Below are 18,404 nucleotides of genomic sequence, written 5' to 3' on the forward strand. Positions count from 1 at the left end.
TCTAGTGCACAATACTGTTCCTACAAAACAATTTTTCGATTATTTTTTAAGTTTGATTACAGAAAAATGATAAAATTAGCGGTACTTTAATTTCGTTTATGAGGCCCCTAACACACAACAACACATGTGTTACGCTAACTATAGCCATTGGGAAGAAACCAGTGAAGAGACACAATATAACATTTACTTTATTCGTCCCCAGGGGGCACTTACACATCATGTTCTTGTCATTTTCGAATCACCAGCAACTTGGTACAGTTGCCAGACTATTGTTCACTTGGAAAAGCACTACGGTATAATGTATGCACATTTTTCTCACTCACAAAACGTCTTCTCAGACTTATACGTGTAAACTCTCTTTGCAAACGTTTGATGGAGTCCACCCACGCTGCATCACCATGTAACAAATGAAGAACGCGAACCCAATATACAGGCAGCGCGACCAGACGACGATTTCTCCAATCAGGTTCTTTAGCGGCAAAGTTGTTATCGTCGCTGGCGGGCTGCCACGCGAAATAGCTGCAAAACTACATCGTGGGCACTTTAGCGAAACAGCTGCTATCGTCGCTCGCGGGCCGCCAGCGGGAAAGAGCTGTGTTGGCGGCCTGGCCGCTGTAGTAGGAGACGGTCCGCCATGGATGGCGGCAAATTGTCAATGGGGTCGCCACTCCATCAGTATCTTCAGTCAGTTTAGGTGCCAGTGATGATGAGTGCTCAACAACGTCTAACACGTAAACTATTATTATGTGAGTTCGCACTTGGGCATAATGCTGCGGTAGCAACCCAAAACGTTTGTCATGGGAAATGAAAATGTGCAATGAATTATAGTACAGCAACTCGTTGGTTCCAGAAATTTTGTTCAGGTTGTAAAAATGTCGAAGATCAGCCAAGATCCAGCCGCCCTAGGGTAACAGATTTTGACGTTACATGAGAAAATTGTCATGTCACTGATGAAACATCCGTCCACCAGCACACGACTCATGTGGTCAACTCGGCATGTCCTATTCCATTGTAGTGTGTTACCTTCACGAAAACCACCGAGAGCTGCTGCATTATGCCACATGAGTTGACCACAGCTCAAGCACAGAGCAGAGTGGATATGTGCTGACAAGTACTTCAAAATCCGTTTGATGTGCGTTTCCTGAATGGATGTGACTAAAGTAAGTGTCTTTTTCGAAACCCGAATGTGCATAAAGAGTTGTTGAGCAAGGGCCAACTTCCAGAACTGGTCGTCAAACAACCCCGTTACGAACATAAAGTTATGGTCAGTGTGTGGTGGAACTACGAGGGAGTAATTCACTTCGAGCTCGTTCAGGTCGTACCATCAATACCAACTTTTATTCCGAACACTACGCCAAAAGTAGTGTTCGGATGTATCAGCTTCTGGAAGAGCAGATGTGTTGTAAAGTATATTGGTGAACTGAAAGTGCGCCCTTCTGAACAGAAAAACACAGAACCATATTCGACTCGGAAACTTACAAGAAGTGGAAATGGGAGCAACCAACTTCAAGACGTGCCACGAAAGTGACTGCAGACAATTCATCACTAAGGGCTATAATTTCAATATTAATTTGCTTTTATTATACTGTAACAAATACAGGTACGTTATTGATCAGAATATTGTAAGACGTATGACTTCCTATCGTAGCAAGAGGAAAGAGTAATGCCTTTCTTACCATTGGATGGGGGACGATTTGGGATTGGATATTTCTTAAGTTCTTATGAATTCTGAATCGTGTTAACGATTTATTCAAGTCAGACGCCAAGGTTTGTTAGTTTAAATTGTTTTCCATCAATCTTATTTATTATCAAGAGAATAACGGACACTTCAGCTACTGGAAGAGAAATTTGTGATGTGCCAAAATGATACTGAACTCTCTTTGCTATTCTGCCAGCATGCAATTGGAAGAAATTTAAACTTACGTGATTCCAGCACGAGTGGTGAGAGTATTTTTTTAAAACGTACTATTTCAGTATAAGTTCTTTTAATTTTATACATGTTAATTAAGAAAGAAAAGGTAAGAATTAAAGGAGTATTAAAATTATTATAAATTTATTTCGTATTGAACTTGATCAACTATTCAATATGAACTAAACACGAAATGAGCGGACTGAAAAATAGAGATAGCTCTCTCAATCATGACACATATCACTCGATTAATGGATTAGATGTATCAGCTTCTGGAAGAGCAGATGTGTTGTAAAGTATTTTTGCTCTATTTTTATAAAATTTCTGAAACCCAATTTATAATGAATTAGCCGGATTAGCCAAGGCACTTGCGGAAGGGAATTGTGGACAATAATTCTAACTTGACATCTTGCCGCATACTTGACATTGTGATGTTTATGTCACTTTGCTTGAGGGAAATGTGATGGAAAGAAGCTGTTAACATTCCATAGATAAGCCAATCTACAAGTAAAATCAGTTCCTAGCTTAAGTATACTTTCATTTGTTTTACGAAATAATGACAACCAAATACACACAACTTTTTATACAATTTTCCTTTAACGACGTCATGCACGGAAGTAGACCAAACTACACTCCAAAAATTCGTATGATAAAGGTATCATTCCTTCAGCCTAATACCCACGGGAAATAAGCCAATATTCACCTGCATGTTATCTTTAGAGTGCCACTGTTGGTTTGCCTGTGATGCAGTATTGTAAGTTTTCGGAAAAATTCTGAACAAAGCAGAGAATATGGGATTTTTTCTTTAAAATAGGCTGAAAACGGAATATTATGACATCCTAAACTTTTCTAATACGATTTTTCACTCAGTCATTCTTTCCTTCCTTCAATCAATCTGTCTCGTGAGTGACAAACATTGCATGAGTCTAGACGGAAGTAGGAACTCCTATTGCGGCAAAGTGACATTGTGGACATTGAGTCAATCGCAGATCTATACGTCCTTTTCTCCGCACACGGGGGATGAGATTGTAGTTCCTTAAAAAATGTTGGGAAATACTCATCTGGTGTTTCTGCGTTTTGGAAAGCACACAGGTGTTGGTGCTATGTTTCAATGGCCAAAAGCAGGCCTGCCCATGAATTGGCTCCCGGAGCCGAAGCGTGAGCGACAACGAGCGGAGATAAGAACAGGTGAGCACAGGTGTTGGTAGCTCCGCCCCTTCCACTGAATCCGATAAGTGTTGCCAACCACACATGATGGTAAAAAACCTACGGCCAAGCCTGGTCACAAATTCGCACGATGTTGAAGCATTGAGCAGACGCAAGCGTGAAATGTGCAAGTGTGCTCTCCCCCTCCCCATTTCGAAAGCAGTGACGCGAAAACACTGCAGGAAATAAAATTGGTACGTTTTTTGATCGAGGAAGACGCATGATAGAGGTTACAGTTAGCGTTGAAGTAACTAACAAATGAAAAAGAAAGAAAGAAAGAAAGAAACTAATATTAAACATGTCAGCTTACAGACGTAAAAACGACTGCAAAAATCGGAAACGAATTGTTTCAGGCCTTTTTTAGCTTGCTTACACAATTCGTGACATTCTCCTTTAGCCTAACCGGCATAATCGTGGGACGTAAAACTCAAAGATTTCAAAACAATTCGTGACATTGTATTACATTAGCACTCGATCTGTAACTTGTCACTCGCTTCACGTTTGCTAAGTTGTGAACGCCTTTCGTTGCTAGATTGATAGCAGAACGACGGGAGGTTGAATATAATAATAATAATAATAATAATAATAATAATAATAATAATAATAATAATAATAATAATAATAATAATAATAATAATAATAATAATAATAATGCGTATTATTATTATTATTATTATTATTATTATTATTAGTAGTAGTAGTAGTAGTAGTAGTAGTATTCGGACCAAAGACGGATGAAAATGGGGATTGGAGGAAATTCATAACGAGGAATTGCATAGTTTATACCGCTCACTTAACATTGTTAGGGTCATTAAGTGTAGAAGGCTCAGGTGGCCATTCCGTGTAGCCAGAATGGAAGAAATTAGAAACGCTTTCATAATTTTAACTGAAAACCCAATTGGAAGAAGACCACTAGGAAGACCTAGACGTAGATGGGAAGACAATATTAAGATGGATCTTGCAGAAATAAGAGTACAGAGTAGAAACTGGATCCAGTTGGCTAAGGACAGAAGTTAGTGGAAATATGTTGTAAACGCCGCATTGAACCTTCGGGTTCCATAGGCCATAGAGTTAGTTAGATATTATTATCTAAAAGAAATGTTCAAATGTTGTTAAGAGACAATTACACAGAAGAACTGAGTTCCGACCAAACACTAATTTGCCGGAAGGAAATTCCAGTGCAGTCCAGCCCACTTTAAGCGTTATCCGTGCAATCCACGTTTCATGTTCAAGACATTGGGAATAATTGTTCGTATCATTCAGTTGGAACGTTCCCTTCCAAGTTTACGCTGTTACAGTAGGCCTACAACATCATGACTTTCAAAACCAGTCAGTAACTATCGAAGAGAGACAAGCGTGTAGCTTCAGTCGTTGATATGATTTAACATTCTTTTTCACTTTTAACAAGCTACCGGCAAGCAACCAGCCAGGGACAATATATTTTTCCTTATACGCTGCTGAAGTCGTCTGCTGTGAATTTTACTGGGCGCAGCCATATTGGTTACAAACAAACTGTTGCTAAGGTGGTTGTTAAGGCAGTTTCAATGGCGTCGTATGTAGCACCTGGGAGTCTTGTGAAATAAACTTAAAATTATGAAAAAAAAAAGTATTTTTTTTCACCAATAGCAATGAATATATTTACTCTATGCGTATAGGAAAGCTATATTTATCGTAATACGAAAGAAAATTACTCTACAGTACATTTTAATTACTGCGATCGCCAATATCTTGCTGGCGTGAGTGACAAGTGAGTGACAACCCCAAGCATGTACATGAGGGCCTCATAATAATTATTTTAGATTGAGATTAATTAAAATTATAGAAAATTGACATGCTATATACTTTTGTCATATTGTTTGTTTATCTTCACTGAAAACGTTTAATATGAAAGGAACTTGATCTTTTTTTTTTATTTTTTTTTTTTTAATAATAATCAGATATTCGGGACAGCGCTAGAATAACCAATGCATTTTAAAACATAGGTAATGTCAGAAACTTAGCATCTCTTTATGGGAATAATTCCTCATTTAGGCCTATTCTTCATTCTTTTGTTAGCGACTGACCATTTCCTGCTTTGCACTGGTAAAGTTGAAAGGTGCCACCAGAAATAATTATTTAAAAAGTATAATTCTCTAACTATCCTATCTAATGTCCTATTGTTAACTGAATTATTTTCTTTACGTCTGCCACGGACGGCGTACAGATTTGTAACATGCCGGATACACATGTATTAAAGCTCATAAGGAAAACACGTACCAACTTACGCTGGGTGGTCAATTTACGTAACACTACATCTATGATGATTCAGAGCAGTTGAAGCTCGAGCGCATGTAAGGATGCATCTGTAAGTAGCAGGCGGATCAGTGAAGTTGGGTATGCGTGGAAAAAATGGTACGAAAAGCGTAAACCAGCCTGGGCTAGTAATCACTACAAGTTGATTTGCATTTCAATTTCTTAGTAACCAAGACACTTTTTAACGCTGTTTCTATGCTCTCCTCCATAAATACTTTTGATGCACGTAACTATTTTTGTAGATTAATTTTCGAAAGATAATCCCATATTCTTCATGCCTACTCAGTGTAGATCGATAGGATGGAACAATTATAGTTTATGTCAAACGAAATCAGACAAATTAACAAGTCCGGTTTAAAGTTTACTATATTGCCTGTACTATACTCTTACCAACTTTCATATGCTGTAAGGTACGATTAGGTTAGCTTGTACTTATTTAAATGTGATTGTCTTGCATATATATGTAACGCCGATTTATCAATTTTAAAATCATTCATTGCCTGCAAATCTCAATTGTTTCAAGAGTTTCAAATTTTTATGCCTAAATGTTACCACAAGGGTAAAATAGTTATCAAACTTGCTATTTTGACGTATCACACTCCAAGCTGGGGCATATACTGTTCGAAGATTCCAGTGGTTTTTATTTTATTTTTTTTATTTTTTATTTTTAAACATGTGATTCAGTTATCACTACTAAGAAACGATATTACAGTGTTCTGAGTATTAATATGTATTAAATAGTTAGTGAAATTAGCCTAAAAATGTCACAAACAGCAATTAAACACAGAGCAAGGATGCTTTTGGTAAAAAGAAAAAAAGTGTTTTAATTTATTTGTGGCAGAATATGCAAGGAGAGAAAGTGTCAAAAAGATTGAGATATTCATCTGTTCGTCCAATCGTTTGATGTATAGTGTGGCTTTGTTATTGTTCCACTCGTATATTATATAGTACAATATTTCTAATTTCATTCTTGGTATAACAAAAAAAAAAAAAAAAATGCATGTATTTTAAACTATTATGGTTATATCCGAAAGCGAAACAAATCATTTTCAGAGGCGAGTACGTAAACTTCTTTATATTGCCCGCTCGAAGCAGGTTTGTTTGTAACCAGCTAGCTAAACAGGAAGCGGAAATGACGTTTTCTTCACCAGCGTATTAAAAAGACACTCCTTGTTAAAAAAAAAAAAAAACTAATGGTACCCACTAATGGTCACTCTTAAAAATGGAAAATCTCTTTGGCTCTCTTAATATTTTGTTTGATTCTTTGCGATCAAAGTAACATTAAAGTGGAAAAAATGAAATGAAATATTTGGGTTTTACGTCCCACGCTTATATCGGTTAGGCTAAAGGAGACGGTGATGATGAGTAATGAATGAAATGATAGAATGAAGAAAGTGGGAGGAAATGGGAGAACCCCGAGAAAACCCACGCACACGGTGTTTGTCCACCGCAAAGTTCACTTGGCGGGGGCTGGGATCGAACCCGGGACCCCAAGCACCAGATGTGAACGTTCTACCACTGAGCCACCGCGGCCCCACTTTAAAAGTGGAGTAAGAAATACTATTCTTCCTATTGATAGTGTAATAGTGGCTTCTAATCTCCACAACCAACCCCTTGCTAAGCCTATTCGTACACACATACATGCATAAGCTAATTTTCTGGAGATAATACTTAGATAATTACAAACAAGTGCTACAGTATTTTTTTTTTGTATCAACAGATTATCTCTTTTCCTATAAAGCGAAACAACATACCCACACTCGGATTAAGAACTTGATAATATATATATATATATATATATATATATATATATATATATTGAAAACTGGTTTTCCATAGGGCAAACTGGCAAATTTTTATAAATGTAAGCGATGGTTTGGTTCCACCACATCCTTCTTTAACAAAAGGAAAGAAAAAAGAAGAAAAGGAACGTACATAGTTTATCATTTGATTGCTGTTACCAGTTTGTGTTGTCTATAGTTAACGGTTACCACATTGTAAAAAACACTATACACTAAATGGCAATCAGTTACCATACATACTTTTTTTTTATTTGGTAAGCTAGTGATTACCGCCAATGTTGACAACACTTCCGCTCTTCTAAGGACAAAACCCGAAGATTCACGAAGCACGAACAACGGTATTTGCTCATAGAATGCTCGTGAGCGTTCACGAGGAGAGTTTCCACTATCTGCTCGCCGTGGCCAGGGCTGGCCAAAAGGAACATATTTTAGTTGCAGGGAAATTTTGCATCTAATCGGGACATTTCATGGCTTCGGAAAGGAAGTTTACTGTTACGAAACTAACAACATTCCTGCGGTATTAAATTTAATGGTTTAAACGAGCACACTAGGAAACACATTACTATCTTATACCTACCACTTCGTAAACGATTGGCTAGATCATCAATAAATCTTTTGCTTCTTCCTTTGTATAATCCAGATTCTATAATAACGGCTTGAACTTGTCTAGCGGACAGTTTACTAAAATGGATTTTAAACTCTTTGTTTTCTTTACGCTGCATAAGTTCGTCAATAGTATTTTGAAGTTTTGACACCGTGTACTTCGAATTATAATTCAGTAACATATATCCTCCTGTAAGAAGACAATGAAACATATTATTAATAAGTTATTGGGCTATGCTTCTGGTAAATCGAGAATAAAAATTAAAATAAGTGATTTAAAAAAAAAAAGAAAAAGAAATTATATGATAGAAATATTTGATAATCTGCATCCGATTCACAGATCAACAAATTTTGATCGAAAGTATGTAAATTGTTTAAATTTATGATTTTTGCATTCATTTAAGCGTAATATGAGAAAATGTAATAGTGGTGTACTATTCTTAGCTCTGGTTATGAAAAAAATACCTCTGTACAACAGTATTAAAATTTATGAAACATTTAACCAAAATAGTTGTAAATACCGAGATTAAGGTATTTTTACATTCATTTAACCGTAATGTGATAAGTTTGGATATAATTAAAACATACACATGCCAATAGCTTTTATATCCTTGTACTATATGCATACTTTAAAATGCTCAAATCAATGATATAACGAGCTTCAAATTGTTGTAGAACAAATTTGTACAAATATGTTTTTGCTACATCAAGTAAAATCAGCACGAAGTAATCCTAATTTCTTTATAGTTGAATAAGATTTCACAATTAGTATACATAAAATCCAATAGTTCCAAAAGAAGCAAAGTAAAATACAATATAAATTTTCAAACCAACAGCTACACCACAATATAGGCAAAAGTTTCGTGAGATTCCTTGTGCAAAATAGATTTCTGTTGAATTCATTTTGAGTGTCTTCTCTTGGCCTGCCTTTTATACAGCACATCTACAGCGTCCCTTGCAATAGTCCAACAATAGTCTGCTAACATGTTAGAACTTCACTTGCCCTCATATCTCTTCTCCATGGCTGCAATATCTTGATGAAAACGCTCACCATGTTCGTCACTTACTGCTTCACAATCTTCAGGAAAAAAGTCGAGATGAGAATGAAGAAAGTGGAGTTTCAGAAACATATTGCAACCAAGTTTCTCGTAGCATAACAACAACTCAGCCACTATTTCTCTGTAATTTGTTGTTCGGTGTCACCACAAGAACTGTAAACAATCACTTTTCAAGCTTTCCCACACAACTTTTTCCTCGCCTTGTAGAATTTAATCGAAATGATGATCTCTGAATAGCTGTCGAAACTGTGGTCCTATAAAGACACCTTCTTTAACTTGGGCATCATTTAAGTGAGGGAATTTTCCTCTTAAGTACTTTTAGACCTCACCCTCTTGGTTCCTGCTCTTAACAAAACTTTTCATGAGACCTAATTTAATATGAAGCTGGGAGAAGCAAAATTCGCTTATGACCTACAAGTGGTTCACGTTGCACATTTTTCACCCCTGGCTGAAGGGTTTCTCTTGTACTCCAATCACTTTTGCCGTAGTGAGATGCACTATCTCTACTGTCCCACTCACAAATAAAGCAACAATATTGTGTATACCCTAACTCAGGACCGCATTAACCTATCTGGAAGTCCGGGGCTAGAAAAAATATGTGGCCCCTGCTGACTTCGCTTAATACTTTTCTGTGAAAGTACAGTAGGAAGGTTAAGGGAATATGTTTCATATTTTTGGTCATATTTTATGATGATGATTGCATCTTTATGATTCTTTATAGATAGCCAGTTGAGATTTTGGTCAGAGTAGAGGCTCCTGTCCACCAGGAGGCCCGGGGTTATAGCCCCCTAAGCCCCTCCCTTAATCTGGCCCTGCCCTAATTGCATACCTAACAACAGCGCCATTACTTTGAGGGCACCACAAATGAGCCACTGAAAATCATAATATTTAATGGCTTAAAGTAAACTTTCAAATTTTCATAAGATTCTTTCAAATTAACTGCATAACCTACTGGAATTGAAGGAAGTTCATTTCCAATATGTAAAAGCACTGCGTTTAAACTCACCTTTCACGAATCTACGAAGAGCCTCCACTCCGTAGGATTGTAATTAATTTTGAGAGCCTTCATGAGACCACTTATATCCATACATGCCACAAGTGTGTCTTGCATAGTAAAAAATTAGGTGAACTTCTTTTTCCTATTCCTATACACTGAAACATTTACTTCTTCCTGCAATAAATTCCATTGTTGTAACCATTATACTAAAATTTCTGCTTTGCTTTTCGGTAGGTCTAAATTCCTGATTAGATCACTTAGCTCTTCTTAAGTGAGTTTATGTGGTTCACTTGTGGGGTCGTTTACCACAAAGTCAGGGTCGTTCGAAGTACTTGGTTCAGGAGCTATAACACCTTGATCATCATCGGAAGAAAGGTCGTATTCTTTGGATGGGGTAGGAACAGGTAGTCCTTCTCCATGTGGAACTGGGCGCATTGCAGAAGGAATATTAGGATATACCAAGGTCCGTTTCTTTTTCATGGAAATTCCCTTCTGGCCAGAGGGAACCATACAATAGTAACAATCATTGATCTGGTCGCTTGGCTTCCTCCAAATCATAGGCCCCATTAATCCAGTTTCTCAGATTGGTTGCACAAGAGTTACAAACAATGTGGGGTGCCCAAGCCTTATCCTTGGTCTCCAAATAAAGTTCATAAGCTTTTCTTATTAATGGTGTTATATGCTGCTTTTGTGAAGAAAATGTTACTTCTCCTCACACGTAGCAGAAATTGCTGCTTTTGTGAAGAAAATGTTACTTCTCTACACACGTAGTAGAAATTGCTGCTTTTGTGAAGAAAATGTTACTTCACACACAGCAGAAATTGTCTCTATTTACACAATGTCGCGGCATTTTCGTCTATTCAAACACTCAAACTGTCATTTCAAGCAACTCAGAGGAACTGTTCAAAAGTATGCTTGTAAAACTGTATTTTTATATGCAGCACTACAAAAAAATCACATCAACAACTCTGATAACTGCAATAGCATTGTTATTTCGAATAATAGCAGAACACAACTGTGATAAGGAATAGAAACAAAGCATTTGTAATTTTTTCCAGTGTTGCCAGATCAAGGACATTTTTAACCCAAATAAAGCGAAAAGCTATAGTCACTATTATAACGTTATTTTTAGACATGGATGTAAAACAAAAACCAGAGCTAATATTCGATTTTCACTTTCATATTCGTGATCAGCACCACAAAATCAATAAAAATTAGGTGATCTTGTTCAATTTACATTTTCATTGTTGAACAGTGTACGGTATCCCCCAATTTTCGCTATACTTCAATTAAAATGAACTACGTGTATACGTATTCAGCCAGAGAAGGGTGATTGAAACGTCTGTCCAATTCAGTAACAACTTATCTGATTTTGAATAGGCAATATCAAAATATTATAGATTGATTCAATACTCTTAATTTAAGTATTACATGATATTCTCCATATTTTTAAAAGCAATATTAGCCGCTGCATAACTATGTTAAGGAAAATTAAATTGCAGTTGTCTAATGCTATATAGGTGAAGAGTAACAAAAACGTTGTTTTATTTATAGAACTTAACGCAATTCACTATATTACGCTGTTGGTCAACACTGAAGAAAATAGAGGCTGTTCTAAACGGAATGCAAGGTGAAGACTGTCGACATGAATTTACGTCCGCGATAATAAATAACACTTTTATAGAAAGAAAAAAACAAGGTAGTTGATGTATTAACATACCGTATATTTTACTAAATTTGTGAAATTTGCAATCAGGGATGAATTCAGGGGGTAGCCCGGGGGGGAATGTCCCCCCCGAAGAAAATGTATTACCCCCCGGAGAAACTTCCAAAATTTCAGTCACAAAATGTAGAAATTGCTTCACCCACCGTGCACATGCAGACGAAATCCGATTTCTCAATATACATATAAATGACGCATAAACATGTAACATCTAAGATAAAATACCAAAAAGTCAATAAAACCTGTATTTCTTAACGCTATGACCGAGTCTGGCAGAACATGAAATTGTCAACTGTTGAAGAAAGTTTTGTATTTTAGTAGGTACTATACTCTTTCCCTATATTTTATATTAGTAGGTAGCACTAGCTCAGATTGAGATAGGAAAGGAAAGATAGGGAAGATCTTTCGATCATTCCATATGATCTCTTATGTCACCAGACTTCAGTTCTTCAAAATGTACAGTTCGTGCACTATTTGAAATAGAGTGCCTAAATCCCATTTCTCGCATCGGAAGTAACAGATGTAAATGTGTTTGACGATTGTTAATGTAAACACACCTTTCTTTAACTAAAAATAAGTAAGTTAAAGGGTGAGACTCAGAGGGATCAGGGAGGAGCAGTTATCCCTCCTGGGTTAGAGATTTATATAGAATTTATCAATATAATAGTATATATAAGTGAAAGATTGCTATTGAAGTTTACGAAGATCCTGCTCACTGCCGTGCCATGAGGGAGGGGCAAGCTGGTCGACGGCCCCGGGCGCCGAAGTAAGAGGCGCAAAATTCGGGAGGGAAAAAGAAAAGAAGGAAAGAAAAAAAGAGAGGAATGAAACACACGTGCACATGTGGGCATGTGTACATATATAAAATGAAAGGAAAAAAGTAATAAAAAGTGCTCAAAATCAAGGAAGAGCAGAGTTTACTTTTTTAAATTTTCTCATTTTTCGCGGCTGGTCTGTGGACCTCACTCATATGTACGGGAGTGCCGTCGTATACTCTCGCCCCAAGCGCTGATTTTCCACGATACTAATCTACTGTAGATTTCGTAAACTAAACTGATGTGTATGCAGTGAAGAAATCAAGGCTAATATGCTTGATTTAGAATCAGAAGTGTGAGAAAGAATGATAACTTGTTGTTAAGATATTCCTATGTATGTTTGTTTTAGGCCAGAAAAATATGTGAGTCAATTTAAATCTTTTTAAAAACTTCTACATTAGTAACAAACAGTAACTACTGAATATAAGAAATAATAACAAAAATAGCTACTGTAAATAGCAGTTAAAAAGTTTAGTCTAAAATATTTTTGCCAGTCTATTTAATGTTGTAGATAAAATTAAACGATTTTTTTTTTGTTTTTTTTTTTAAATTATAATCTCATATTGAATATTTATCAGCAATTAGTCTCAATATTAGGTTAGATGTGCATGTGAATGAAATTGTTAAATATGCTGCTTTCTTGCAAAAATACAGAAAAACAACCCTCCCCCCCGAGGAGTTCACATCCCCCCCGGGTGAAAATGTCTGAATTCAACACTGTTTGCAATAACAATCTTTAAATATAATAACAATTTATTCACTTGAACTGTTAATTAATTGCTTTAAAATGTAAGCTGTTTAGTAATTTGGTGATTTTATAAACAGTAAGGATGAATATGTAATGCTAAACTAAGCATTCTTAAGTGTAGCTTCCCGAAAATTGTACACAACGCGAAACTTACATAATCACAAATAGGCCTAGCTTAGATTTCAGTTGTGTAGATACAGCAATAAAACAACAAAACAGAAGGTGTGAAAACTCTGTGATGATTGAAGTATGTCTCTGTGGTCATGAATTAACATAGGGAATGGAGCTGTTTTAAGAGTAAATGTGTTATTAGTGACACAACTTAGCTAAGAAATAGTCGAGTATGCTTAAAATTGTCCTGCACGATAGTTAGGTTCGCTCTATATATCTTAATGGATAGTATTAAGAAAAGAACCTACATTATAATAAAATAGTTGATATGCTGCTTAGCAAAAGTAAGGAGGATGTTGCGCTTAAAATTGTCCTGCACGATAGTTAGGTTCGCTCTATATATCTTAATGGATAGTATTAAGAAAAGAACCTACATTATAATAAAATAGTTGATATGCTGCTTAGCAAAAGTAAGGAGGATGTTGATTTGACTGCTACACGCCTGAAGCTGCTAAGTCTCCAATGTTTATTTGACTTACTGTGCATTACAAAGATTAACTCTAGGTCACAAGCTGCACCGGAATGTCCACCTGTAAATATTTGTATTATCATTGTGGACAGCACATTATCCCGATATTCATGTTGCTAACTATATTAATTACTGGTTTTTGCTAAATTAAAATCTAATCTAATGTATAATGGACTAACCTAACCTCACTATTTTACTGTTTTCATGCTGGCACAACTAATCTAACATTGTTTTCATAACATTCTTATGCCCATCTCGAGTAATGTGTTTTGATACCCAGATTTCGATTTTCCTTTTGAAATAAAAGTAAATTGCGCACTGGTAATACATTATATATATAGTTAAATATAGAGCAGCTATGCTCTTTAATAACTGACGAATAATGTACACTCATGTCCAAAATTATTGTCGTATGTCTATAAATATGTTGTTGTAGGAATATAATTTGATAACGAATTCGCCCGGTATTTCTTATAATGTTAGTATCTGTATAATCGGCAAAGACATGAATGTGGCAAATTTATTTGACAAAAGAGCAGCAAATAAGAACAATAAAACGAAAATAAAACTTTATTGTCCATTTAGAAGTATTTTGTTTTACTCATTGTAATTTTCGTATTTATAATTCTTTTCCTATGAAATTTACCACAAATATACACTTTCCGATTATACATATAGTATCAGTATTAAAAGTACTAGGCAAAATCATTATCAAATTATATTCTTACAAGAAGACAGTTATAGATATGCGACAATCATTTTGAACATAAGTGTACATTGAATATACGAGGTGCATTCAAATAGTAGTTATGCATCCAGCCATGAGTTTAAATCTGGATAGAATAAACTATTTTGGAGTTTGACTGTAACGGTAACGAATGGTTAAACAAAAGAGCATTATAAAACGTCGACTGTCATCTATGGTAACGGATAATGATGAATCGGGATGCCGTAATTGTTAAGTCAGTAAAAGTTTTCTAGCATCGCAATTCAAACTTTTCTGTAAAATGCACCATTTTACCAATATTAAAAATTCACAACAAACGATAGAGCTTAAAGCAAAGGAGCTTGATAAGTTAGACATGGTTCTCCAGCCAATCCGACATGCAAATATCAAGAATTTTAATGCCTCTTGCTATCACAAACAACAAAATTTTTATGTGATTCATTTTGAATAATTCAATAAGGCATTACTGATAAAATTTTAAAGAAAAGCGATCTTTCTTTTGGTTCCACAGACGTTATCCTGTTGGTTAATTCTTACCACAAATAGGACAACAATGTCCCACAGGTTGAACAGGATCCACACATGCAGGTTCTATACATCGATTATGTTCCTGTCTACATACTTGCACCTTCAGCTCTTCAGAATTAGTTGCACACATACAACCAGTAACGTCGTTACATTCAGATTTCGTTATTGTTAATGTATCTCGTCTTCCTCGAAACAAGGTTTGAGCACTGTCTGTATTTACGAAGTCATTCCAAGTGTTTCCATCTAATGCCTAAAGAAGTAAGGTAAATAATGTTAATGGGATATTATTTTTACAGAATACACTTCTAACGAGAATATAGAATAAACTTTAATAAATACAAATTTCTTAATATCTGGGTAAAGTGAAATGTACACTCATGTCCAAAATGGTTGTCGCATATCTATAATTGCCTTCTTGTAAGAATATAATTTGAAAATGACTTTGCAGGGTACCCTTAATACTGACACTATATGTATAATCAGGCAATGTATATTTGTGGTAAATTTCATAGGAAAAGAATTATAAGTACGAAAATTAGAATGAGTAAAACAAAATGTTGCTAAATGGACAAGAAAACTTTATTTTCGTTTTATTATTCTTATTTACTGCTCTTTTGACATGAAATTTACCACTTACATGTCTTTGTCGATTATACACATACAAACATTATAAGAAATACCGGCAGAATTCGTTATCAAATTGTATTGCTACAACAACACGTTTATATACATGCGACAATAATTTTGGACATGAGTGTACATAAAAAGGAAAATCAATGGGGTATTACATTGTATACCATAAAGATCTGAGGGTATATTATGTATATATATATATATATGAGGTGTTTTAGAAAAGTATTGAAACTGATTTTCTTGTAACAATAAATTTAGTCATCCAATTATCAAATCAAGTCATTCCCTTCAACGTAAGTAGAATCATGGCAGCGGTTCGTCAATGGCTTTTGAGTCCCGTTATTTTAATGGTTTGTATATACTTGACAAGCTTTAGAAAGTGTATGACGTTAATTTTGACATGTGAAAGTAGGTCTGAGTATTTTCCTGGAAAGTGGAATGACATTAGATGATGATGTGATTGACCTTTTGTGTGTCCACGCACGAGCATGGACCCCATGGATGTCCTATAGCCCCTGAAGATTGTCCCTGTGTAGGGACCATGGGTCCCTGGCTTGAGCTTTTATTTATTCGTATCTTTTAACTCTATGCCCCGAATACTTTGTGTGAGCGTAGAAAAAAGCTCGTTGTTGAAATTTGTCCCTGTAGTGTGCATAGCCTCTGTATTGCTCAGGACCCCTCCAGTGGTTTTGGGTCCTCAAATGGTTCGCTGGGTCCCCATGGACCTCCTATAAGTCCTGTATTGCTCAGGAAACCTCCAATGGTTTTGGTTCTTTATGGATTTTTTATAGCCCTTGCATTGCTGAGAACCTTTAAAATTGTTGTGGAAAGAGTGCCCCTGCCTCCTCAAAAATATTCCCCCTGAACACTATGTTTCTTTTTCCCGATTATTTACAATAATAGTTGCTGTTAAAGAATTTCTGTGGTAAGTCGGATTAGAAACATTTTAACCGGCTCGTAATAATTACTCGAACCCTCTATGTGAGTACTAAAAATGGAGATTGAACCCGAGACCCTCTATGTGAAAGCCCTGCAGAGTAATATTTTCCTATGGAAAGTTGGATTAGAAGGAGGAGGTGGAGTATTGTGCATTTTTTCGTCTGAAAGACGTTGGGATTTTGTGAGGAGTGGAGGAACATTTCTGTATTCTATCGTGTTATTTTAAATTGGATCATTTGCTTTTTGCAACTTGTATTTTGAGGGATCATATGTATAACATACTCGTTGGTAAATTTATGTGTGAACGTTTTAAAAAAATAGTTGTAAACAGAACGGGAATTAACCCGATACTACCAGGTTAATCATGTCAACACGTTCCGCCTTATGCAGAGTCGTTTTGACGTATGATTAGCATCATGCTAAAAGCCTGACTACCTGTAGGAAACATATGTTAGTCGAACTCTTTAGTATGGCACTAATCACGCGTCATAACGACTCTGCATAAGGCCCGAAGTGTTTAACCCTGGAGGCGTAGTGGATTGGTAGGGAAGGAGTAGAGAATTGGTAGGGTTAAAATCTTTACTATATCATTTATTTCATTTATCTTTACTTTTATTTATTTACTATATCATTTATTTCATTTGAACACTCTTCAAAGTGTATATTTTATTCTCTCATAAAGAGAAACTTGTAGCACACCCTTTTTGCTAGGACTCTGAAAACTAAATAAGACTGAGAGTAAACCTGGTGTTTTGACGTTACAGAGGCCTTGAACTCTGATGCTTGAACCCTCCTGCTTGCATTGGTGGTGCTTTCCCCATGCCTTCATGCGAATTACCTCTGAAGGGGTTGGAGGAAGTAACTTTGTGATGAGTTGTTGCAACTAAGATTCCTTCCTTCTACGTGTTGCATACTGTGCATGTAGACAACTTTCCCCTTCCCCCTCTGCATGAATGAGCTGAAGTATATGAGACCCTGAAGGGATACTCGGAAATGAATGTTAGGGTCACTGCACTAACTGGCCAACTTTGGTATTGCTACAGAGAGAGAGTGATTACTTAAAAAAGCAGATGGATTCCAATTATTTGAGAATACATTAAGAAAAAAATGATACTATCAACAGCCATACAGTAGAATGAAATTTTATCATACAAAGTGTACATGTAGTATACATGGAAAACGAAATTCCAACTCGTATATACAATAACCAAAAACTCATTTTGGAATATTTGAAATTATATATGCAGAGAAAATTTTTAACCAATGCCAGATGAAACCCATTGATTTGAGAATACAAGTTTATAACTATACAGAAAGCCCTGACATAAATCACTATTGGAATATAAAATACAAGTTGGCAATTATGTAGATTACATCTTGAAAATTTTCCAGGCAAGATGTCCCAATTGTCGTTAAAAGTTTGATGCCCTCCCAATGTATGTAATAAACTATATAAAATCCCCTGATTTATATCATCTATCCTTATTTTGTTATATCAAGGTGTTCATACACTGTGTTTCTGCTGATTTTTGAATTTTGTGTTTTTTCTTCATCATTGTCTTGGAAGTTTCATGTAAGTTCTTTTTATGCTTTGTTATTTACAGTGTTCTTTTTATGTATGAAAAAAGAATTAACACATAGTTTAGAATGTTGAAAAAATAGTGAGAATGTGGAAGAAAACGGGAGAACCCGAGACAAACCGCGGATACAGTTATTGTATATATATATATATATATATATATATATATATATATATATATATATATATATATAAACATTGTTAA

General features: G+C 35.7%; 1 protein-coding gene across 1 annotated transcript in view; it reads right to left on the bottom strand.

Moving 5' to 3' along the window:
- Positions 1 to 18,404, bottom strand: part of Amnionless (amnion associated transmembrane protein) — a 111,821-nt gene that overhangs the window by 52,995 nt on the left and 40,422 nt on the right. The window contains exons 4-5 of the mRNA XM_081757072.1: positions 15,058 to 15,298; positions 7,787 to 8,002 (exon numbers count right to left, since the gene is read on the bottom strand). Coding sequence (XP_081613198.1) covers positions 7,787 to 8,002; positions 15,058 to 15,298 — 457 coding nt within the window. The remainder of the gene's footprint in view (positions 1 to 7,786; positions 8,003 to 15,057; positions 15,299 to 18,404) is intronic.

The sequence above is a fragment of the Thermobia domestica genome, chromosome 5 (genome assembly GCF_964235325.1).
Source record: "Thermobia domestica chromosome 5, izTheDome1.hap1.1, whole genome shotgun sequence".
Lineage (NCBI taxonomy): Eukaryota > Metazoa > Arthropoda > Insecta > Zygentoma > Lepismatidae > Thermobia > Thermobia domestica.